This window comes from Arachis duranensis, chromosome 10 (assembly GCF_000817695.3).
Source record: "Arachis duranensis cultivar V14167 chromosome 10, aradu.V14167.gnm2.J7QH, whole genome shotgun sequence".
Taxonomy (NCBI): Eukaryota; Viridiplantae; Streptophyta; class Magnoliopsida; order Fabales; family Fabaceae; genus Arachis; species Arachis duranensis.
In genome coordinates, this window is record NC_029781.3 from 100,989,639 (window position 1) to 100,999,303 (window position 9,665).

The 9,665-nt window shown below is 36.8% G+C and overlaps 2 protein-coding genes across 2 annotated transcripts in view; both read right to left on the minus strand.

Moving 5' to 3' along the window:
• Nucleotides 1-132: 132 nt before the first annotated feature.
• Nucleotides 133-6,796, minus strand: LOC107471488 (calmodulin-interacting protein 111; the record flags this gene model as incomplete). Its single annotated transcript, XM_016090959.3, is given in 10 exon segments — nt 133-317; nt 405-595; nt 710-790; nt 941-1,367; nt 1,965-2,425; nt 3,045-3,252; nt 3,888-4,092; nt 4,760-5,628; nt 6,159-6,320; nt 6,432-6,796. Coding segments are annotated over 10 exon segments (3,086 nt in total), but the record flags the coding sequence as incomplete, so codon positions are not given.
• Nucleotides 6,797-7,045: 249 nt separating this feature from the next.
• LOC107471519 (G2/mitotic-specific cyclin S13-7) overlaps nt 7,046-9,665 on the minus strand; it is a 2,680-nt gene continuing 60 nt past the window's right edge. The window contains exons 2-9 of the mRNA XM_052254956.1: nt 9,502-9,663; nt 9,079-9,217; nt 8,889-8,949; nt 8,536-8,790; nt 8,322-8,447; nt 7,810-8,217; nt 7,532-7,710; nt 7,046-7,444 (exon numbers count right to left, since the gene is read on the minus strand). Of these exons, the coding sequence (XP_052110916.1) occupies nt 7,276-7,444; nt 7,532-7,710; nt 7,810-8,217; nt 8,322-8,447; nt 8,536-8,790; nt 8,889-8,949; nt 9,079-9,217; nt 9,502-9,538 (1,374 nt within the window). The 5' untranslated portion in view covers nt 9,539-9,663 and the 3' untranslated portion in view covers nt 7,046-7,275. The remainder of the gene's footprint in view (nt 7,445-7,531; nt 7,711-7,809; nt 8,218-8,321; nt 8,448-8,535; nt 8,791-8,888; nt 8,950-9,078; nt 9,218-9,501; nt 9,664-9,665) is intronic.

The following is a 9,665-nucleotide window of genomic DNA, read 5'->3' on the forward strand; positions in this document are numbered from 1 at the left end:
GCTTATCAGAGTTTGTAGAGGGAGGGGAGGGGCAGAAGATAATTAGTAATGACATTCTTTTGGCTGAACACAGGCAAAACCCAAAAGAAACTAAGTATGATGATATAAACATTGTCAGAATACGAGGTTTACCGAACGTTGAACGAAGTATATCCACTTTTGTGCGGCATATGATCAAGTTCATTTGTATCACAGCTGCGAACAGCCCTTTGAAACTTTGCTGACAGCTTCTGGTAGGACTGTACTTCAGATGGCTGGACCTGATTGATTGCCTTCTTTAAATGCTTCATTGATATAACTGAAGCACCAAGGTTCTCCTGATAACATCACAGTAAATTTAACACATAAATAAGTTATAATGTTATATGAAGACAAATCCATCGGAAATCATGTGGAGTACAAACCTCAATCGCTGCAACGGCTGCCTCTCGACATATTAGTGATATGTCAGCCCCAGTACAACCATCTGTGAGGTGAGCAAGTTCTTTAATGCTTACATCAGAATCACATGGAATTTTACGCAAATGAATGCGAAATATATCTTCTCTGTCTGTCTCATTTGGAGGTCCAACATAAAGCAGGCGATCAAAGCGTCCTGAAAAATCTTCCTTCAGTTATTTGAACCTGACTAGAACCATTCAAGAAACTCGCCCTCCTTCGTGGATGCTTGTGCACGTATAAGATACAGAGTAAGAAAAGTAGTGCGTACCTGGTCTTAAAAGGGCAGGATCAATCTTATCTGGCCTATTTGTAGCAGCTATGACAGTGACATTAACTCTTTGATGCAGACCTGGCATAAATGATTTTGTCAAAACAAAACTATGAACCCCGCACAAAATCTAAATATTCCTTAGAATGTCATTTCCTGCTATTTCAAAGGTTGAATATGAGCCCAAAAGTAATTTACTAGTTTATCCAGTGTTCAAGATTCATCACTAACCATCCAATTCAACAAGAAGTTGACTCATGACCCTATCTGACACTGAAACACCATCACTTTCCTTCCCACGGGTTACAGCAAGACTATCAATTTCATCAAAAAATACAATGGATGGGGCATTGGTCCTTGCTTTTGCAAACAATGATCTGACAGCCTTCTCTGATTCACCAACCCATTTGCTGAAGAGTTCAGGACCCTTGACAGCTAGGAAGTTCAGCCCAGCTTCAGATGCAACTGCTCGTGCCATGAGGGTTTTGCTACAACCTGGAGGCCCAAACATCAATACACCTGTAGGAGGGCGAGTCCCAATACGGTTGAACGCATCACGGTGCTTCTGGGGCCACTCTACAGCTTCCATTAACTGAGCTTTGACTTCATTTTGACCACCTACATCTTCCCAATTGACCTTTGGAACCTCAAGGATTACCTAAGCACAAAATTTGAAACCAATTTTATGCCTTGCCTTACAATTTTATAAATGATTTATTAGAAGGTGGGGATTGGTAATCCTACAATGTAGCAAATCGTGGTCTGTATCTATCCCAACATGCGGTTAACCATCAATTATAAAGAATAAAATAAAGATCAATAGAATAAAATCATGGTCTATTTTGAGGCAGAATGGATGGTAAATTTGTGATCAATGAAAAATATGAAGAGAATTCATTTTATTTTTGTCAAAATTTCAACATACAGGACCTATATAAATTATAAACTATTCCAGTGACACCCAATAAGAATTCATAGTCAAATGGATGCACTGATTAGAGATGACAAGCTGACAGCTCTTGTACACAGAAATTCAGAGGGGCAGAAAGTGCATTTCTCATTAGAGAGTAGACTTCAATGATCCAAACATTTACATTTCTATGTTTGAAAACCCAAATTTCATTATATATGAAAATTAAGGATTACATTTTAGCAAATAAAAAAGGATGATCAGGGATAACTACCAGAGATATATATATTTTATTAGAAGCTGAATCCTGAAATACAAACCATGGCATTAAGTTATGAATCATACCTCTCGCATGGCACTGGGTCTTATTTTCATTCTAGCCTTCTGAAAATCTTCAAAACTGACTTTCAAATTGTGGTCTTTATCACTATCAGAAATTATTTCCATAGATTCCGAAGTTGTGTCCATCATGCAGAGCTGTAATACAGCATTGGAGGCCACTGATGTATCAGATTCTGAAACAGATGAAGTTGCACTACCTGATTGATTTCTGGAGTTTGTTTCGCCATTCATCAATGTGGGTTGCTCTGTTATATCATTGGAAAAATCACCACAACTCTTCTTTAAATTAGCATAACGTCTTAGACAAATCAGCGCCGCCTCATTGCAAAGGGCGGCCAGATCAGCGCCCACAAAACCATGAGTGACAGTGGCAAGGTGTTCAACTTGTAAATCTGAGAGAGAATGATCCACTCCACAAAGAAGAGTGAACAAAATATCCAAGCGTTGTTTTGGGGACGGCACACCTGCATATAGATTTTTGCGGAGAAACTTGATAATGAATGAGTTCTTTAATGGATTCATTAAAGTAAATAAAAGGACCGATAGATTTCTATAGCATATGCTGCATTTATCACTTTTATCAAATATGAAGAGAACAATATGCTATGCTGCAGCTTCATAATCAGTCACTACATACAAAATATCACAGCTACACAGTTGAAGGCAGATATTGCTTAACTTAGTACCTTTGGGTAAAAAAGATTCTCAGTATTCCGAGAAAGATAGTGATAATGTGTCCAACATTCCAAGAGAATAGTAGTTATATATCAGACTTGGATGTGGTTAAAAGTAGCGTTGTTCATTTAACGCTGTGATTTTGAGAAGGCCCCAACCATGTTAAAGTTATGATAGTGGGAAAGAAAATTTGTGAGGAAGCACCAATTCAACAGTTAGGCTCCCATCAATGTTCATATATATATATATATACACAGTGTCAGTAGGTTACACATAATGCAAGCTCTAATCTCAATAAACAGCTCATTGACATGTACCCAGTTACATTAAGGAGAAATTAGGCACTGTATTTATTTTACGAAAGAAACACATTAGATGCTACTTGGAAACATTATCTTAATCTCTTACCAATTTCGATTTCTTTGTCAAATCTTCCAGGTCGTCGGAGAGCTGGCTCAATATGATCAGGCCTGTTGGTGGCAGCAATTACAAGCAACCCTTCGGTTCTACTAATTCCATCCATCAAATTCAATAATGTTGCAACCATTCTTTGAGATAGCTCTTCACCTCCATCTTTTCTTGCAGGGGCAATTGCATCTAATTCATCAATGAATACCTGTAACATAGATCCCATTATTCTATTTATGAGAATCATGAACATAATGATATCAGGTGAAATAAACAAAGATATGAGTTTATAAAGATCAAAACCTTGAAAATAATCAACAAATAGTGGAGTTCTATCCATTACATTGAACTACGCCATATTCATACATGCTAAGAATGGAAAGGGATCCTCCCTTTCAGCAATTTTCAGATTATTCCAAAATTGTCACTCGATAATTCAAATATGCTTAATCTCACCTCTCTTTTTTCTCTACTGAATTGTTCACAGCACAGAAAATCCTTATGGAACCGAAAGTTCCTACATGAATTCCTTATGACCACCAGCCAACAATTTAACAAGAACAACAACAGAGAGCTTCATCCCACTAAATGGGATCCATTACATAGATCAAATAACAACAATACATCTTATATGTACTTAGCACATTTAACATAGCCCCGAAACTTAAGAGAAATTAGCGCTATAAGATTAATATTAAGACTTGAATGAATAACTTCAAAAACCATTTTTCATGTGATATGTAGCTCAAAGATATGTGAAGCTCAAAACAATATCTAAAATTATTTCATAAAACACAATCTCCAAAATTAAGAAAATCTTTATTTGGGCAAAAGAAATCTAACCACAGCAGGTGCAGCTTGAATTGCTGAATCAAAAACTTCATGCAATGCTTGCTCACTTTCCCCAAAATACTGGGTAACAATTTCAGGTCCATTTATTTGGAAAAAATTTACCCCAACATCATGAGCACATAATTGAGCAAGGGAAGTCTTCCCTGTACCAGGTGGACCATGTAGAAGGACTCCTCTTGTGATACGTAAACCAAAACTACATTTTCAAAAATGTGAAGAATAATAAGTTTGCTGAATTGCATTTACAAATGCATATAAGATATGAAGCACATAGCTAAGAGAATAGAGAAAAGTACTTTGAAGTTTGAACTTTAATAGAATCATTGACTTGAATACCAAAAATACAATTTTAGTAACTACCCATTCCTACCATTAGACAAGAAATTTACTAAATGATAAAAGGTTCAAAGGAAAAAGATAAAAAATTTTATGCTTAATGGAATTAAATAATAATAACATGCTAAAGGTGTGTAGACCAAATAAGGCAATCTTTGCTCCCATATGTCTCACGTGGGATGCAAGCTGGGCATCAGTCCACATATTTCCTTACATTGTTTTGCTACTATTGATTTACAGATTTCATTCTTTTGCATTGTAGATACTGTTGCTTATTTTCAGAGGCGAAAATGAATCTTGGCAATTTGCTAAACATTTTTATCTGGTTAGCAATTTCCAAATATATCAAGCAATATGCTGCCGGAACCTTGTAAAAAGTCAACATAACTTGAATACATTGAACGACAAATGTGATGCACAGAACCATACAAAATGTAGTGCAAGGAGGGAGGGAGAAAAGAAGAAGATTATCAATAATGCATTGTATACTCAACAATGAAAGAATGCACCATATATATAATACGTACCTTGATAAAGCATCCTTTACTGATGAAGAAATTATATCCTTTAAAACTGTATATTCTTTAGATAGACCACCCAGTTTAGAAATATTATCATATATGCTAGGATTAGCAACCTCTGCTTTACGTTTTTCACTGGGCAAATCCCTTTGAATTGACTCTTTAGATGCTGCATTTGATTGCAAAGATAAAAATACCTTTGTTTCACAATTGACAACTATTGCCTCATTCACATTTTCTGCTACATCAGAATCCTCAAGACACAAATTATTGATCCCATTTGATGAATAATTATCAGCTCTATCAACTGGTGCCTTTTTGGCTCCTATCACTTGGAAAATGCACACCTCTGAAAACATTGGTACAGAGACAAAATTACCTAGCAGTAAATAACGAGAATATAACCATGAAGTTGCACATGCCTGTAGTAATTTTTTCGAACTTTCATCTCCTAATGCATCCATAATATTGAATGAAGCCATAGATTGATTATTCTGAATGGGTATAGTTGATGCTGAATCTTCAAATCTTGGAGAAGACAACACACTAGCATTAGAAAACTTTGATCCATTAGAAGGTGTGCTAGGAGATGCAAAAATATCACTGTCTGATTGGACTTGGGATTTCGTCACAGAGGCTGAGTTATTAATGTCCAATTGAAATCCATCCTTATGAGGAGCAAGCTGTAGATACAATTCCTTGCAATTATATATCGAGAGACAATTACTTTCTGTATAATGCAGTTCAGTGCTCCCATTTGCAAGACCAGATAAGTACTGTTTCTGTACTGGGTAAACAAACACTATTGTACCCAAAGGAGGACATCCCATTGTACAAGAAATATTTGAGGACAGACGTACTCCATTCTTCAAAACCTATGTAGAATTGTAAGGGTCACAAAGTAAATCATTTGGCAAAGATAGATATACTGTTTATACATTATATGAACCCTATCATTATGGTGAAGCCATTCGCATATAAGCCACTATCTGCCATAACTCAAAGGAGCAAAACATCATCTTTAGCATCCTATTTATGTTTTCCAAGATTTGTTAAGATATAATATACAAACAGATAAACCACATTAGGCAAATTACTAATTAATAATTTTAATAATTGTTTGATAGAGCATTCTGTGTTGTTGATATATGAAGTAATTTTCTTTTATGGTGTTCGCAATTCAGCAAGTTTATTCTACTATGGTTTTTCTAACTTCAGTCTCTTGATAAAATTGTAAAATCAGATATTTCTTAAGCAAGTTGAGTACATTGAGCATAATATGTAGCTAAGAGAATTACTACAAAAAAAAAAAATTTATCAATTTTAGCTTCTTTATTGTATGTATTCCTTTGCATGAAACAATCTACAAATAAAATGGTTGCAATTAGATACTAGGAAGACAAACCTTCGTAGAAGGGAAAACAGTTGCAAGCACAAAGTAATTCCCTGTGACATCATCTTTCAACGTCTTCCCAGTTTCCAAGCCGTAGCATCTAACACATTCATCAACTAATGACTTGAGAGGATTCAATTGCACACTTCTGTTCATTGATGAAGCAATTGACACCTACGATAATCGTTGCATCATGTATGATAAAACTTTTCTCAAACCATAGCATAACAACAACAACACATGATCACAGAAGGAAGGAGAAGAAAGAAGAAGAGAAATGATTACCGAGACAAGAGTACCAGGGGCAAGAGAAGAGGAAACCATGGCAAGTTCGGAGAGCCAGATTCTTGAGTCCGTGGAATTAGGCGCATTATCAACGGCGGAGACTTGGGCGACAACGGCAGATGCTCCGATGAAGGAAGGGTACCTTCGAGAAGCTTCTGGAAGGCAGATAGAAGCGGCGAGGTCGGCCTCGTCGTCGGGGCGTGACGGCGTTCGAGGAGGAGTAACCGGTGGTGCAGAAGAAGCAGCTTCGTGCTTTGACTTGGAATGCTTCTTCTTATTCGAATTCGAAGAAGGCATTTTCTGTCTTGGAATTGAAGTCAGAAATAGCTAATTCCCTTAACCCTCTTTATTCTTTCAGGGTTTTAAGTTTTAACACGTTTGCCTCTTTTTTCCCCTGTCTAGTGTTGTTTTATTCAAATTAATTTTAGTTTAGTTTATTTATTATTTAATTAATAAAATTTGTGTTTTTTGGGGGGGTGGGTTTTGCTTTTTATTTGGGTTTGGGGGCTTCGTTAGTTTCCTTTTCTCATTTGGGCCTCGGCCCTCTTTCAGCCAAAACAAAAAAAGAGAAAGGTGGTTGCATTTGAGAACCGAGAAATGAAGGAAGGAGAGAATGAGAGAAATTTGCAACTCAATTACTCATATACTAATCAACTATTGTTTTCTTGAATCCAAACTCATATGGCTTCTAAAACAAATATTCAAAAAGAAGAAAAAAAAAATATAACAGATGGTTATTGCCCATTAACAACAATAACAAATGGTTATTGCCAAATCCCCCCCTAACACATCAAAGAAACTCTTACTACTCTTCTCTTCTTTTTCTGCTGCTTCATTCAATTGGTCAATGTGTAGAGCCAGAAGAGACAGAAGAAGCTTCCCGGAGAAGATATTTAGCTGGTGGAAGCACAGCTACAGCACCTTTCTGTGGATCTGAGTATTTTCTGTACAAAACCTTCAACTTCCCATTCCCAACATTCGAGTGAAAACTCACTAGTAGCTTAGCACAATCCCTGTGTAACAACAACAAACAAAACACAGTTAATTAAAGTAACAACAATCATAAACTCCTAAAGACAAATAATATTTTATGTACTTACATAAGTTGTTCTTGTGTGTAACCGGTGTGTAGCTTAAGTGTGTCACTCCAAAGAGGTGTCTTGTTAAGTGTGCATCTAGCTGCAAAAACTGCTGAGGCTGCAACCATTGATGGACAGTACATTAAGGTTGCATAATGCATCATTCCCAACTCAGATAGAAAGTGTGCCATGCTCTCCAGCTGTGGTAGAAGAACAATTATTAGACATTATTATTATTACTATAAAAAAAAGAAGGAAAAAAAGAATTAGGTGGAAGGCATATTGTTTCACACACACACCTGTTCATCCGGAACTGAAGCCTTGATGAAACGAACAAGGAAAACAAATGGAGTAGGCACAGTCAAAGTCCATTCCAGCTTGTCCAATATGACTTTCTCCATGACAAGAATCTGTTCATTTGTGTAAGCTCTATCTGAGAGGCACACAAAGTCATTCACCTCCGGGGGCCAGATTTCTTCATACTTGGATGCCATGAGCATGGCACTGATCCCAACCAATTGGAGTTCCTTTCTTGGCACAGTCTTCACTGCTAAGAATCTATCAATGATGTTGATGGTCAGATAAAGTGTCTCAGTAGAGAGGTCAAACTTGGTGTGCACATCTGTGAGCCAATCAACCAGTATGGCTCTCATCTTTTCATTGATCTCTGGCTGTGAGTTCATGTAATCATGTGGACGGCTCTCATTCTTCATCATCAATCACCAAACATGCATTATTAAACAATATTAGAATCCTATAAATCCTATAATATAAAAATCAAGTGAATATAGTAATCCAATCATGTTGGTACCTCAACTAGCTTATAGAACTTGTAGATGTCTTCAATGTATTCAACAGCAGCAAGCTCATCATTGACATCAGATGCATCAATGTCAACAATCTGCTCCTTTGGTTTCTTACTAAGATCACATGCTGCCTGTAATAATAATAAACAGAACTTTTAAATAAACAAAAACTTGATTCAGAAATTCAGATTCGTTTTTTTTTTCTTTCCCACAATATACCTTGCTTCTGGCTGTGAGGACTGAAGTGAGAGTGTGTGATTTCTTCTTGGAGTTGCCATCTGCCTCCTTTTTATTCTTGTTCACAGGCTTGTCCTTTGGTGTCTCCTTTTCAGAGCTTATATCAATGACTTCCACCACTGCAGGCTTTGGTTTTGTAGTCACATTCTTGTTTGCAGCAGGCTTTGGTGCAACCCTCTTTGTAGCAACTGCAACTCCGTGAGGAGCAGGTCCACCCACATTAGCACATACCTGTTTCTGCAGAACACAAAAAACATTAAATCAATCATTCTATCAACCATTGGGAACTAAACAACATGCAACACATAGTGTGTAAAAGAGAAAGTTGCTTTTACCTTGTTGTTTTCAGCAGCTGCTTCTTTTTGCGCATTGGCAAGAAGTTGTGCACAGAAACTCCTAAAAGAATCACAAAAAAAAATCACAAATAAGCATAGAAAACAAAAAAAGATAATCATGCTTTATAATTAAGAGAAGAACAAAACAAGTCTTGATTTTTTTTTTTTTTCAAATTCTCTGTGCACCTACCTTGTGATGGGGCGATTGGGCTTGACCTCTACACCTTTAACAGTGACCAAATTTCCGATCTCTCCGAGGGCTTTACGGTTTCCGGCACCATTCTTCTTCTGCTCCTGTTGCTGCTTCCCTCCTCTTACGATTGCATCACCTACCAAATTCATCCACCTTATCAACCAAAGTTTCAATCTAACCAAAGGAGTAAAACGGGAAAAAGACAAAAAAAAGGTCCTTTTGTTTGTGCATCCTTTAAAAAATAACATTTGCAGATCCCAAAAATTTCGGATTCAATAAAAGCAGAACAAGATTTGAAAAAACGAAGGAACTTAAAGAAAGAAACACGCGGAGGAACAATCGACGAATAGAATCTTCCACACATAACTTAAAGGTACGTGATTTCAAAGAAGGAATGAAAGATCACACAGATACGCATACCTCTTGCTTGTTGAGGAACGATGGGTCTTGAAGCCATTTGGAATACACTTTTCTTTTGTCTTGGAACTGAAAATGAATGTTTCTGAGAAGAATCAAAATCGAAGAAGAGAACGCATACACCGTTGTTCCTACTTTCTGTGTTTTGCTTAGAAAACCAGTGCGCT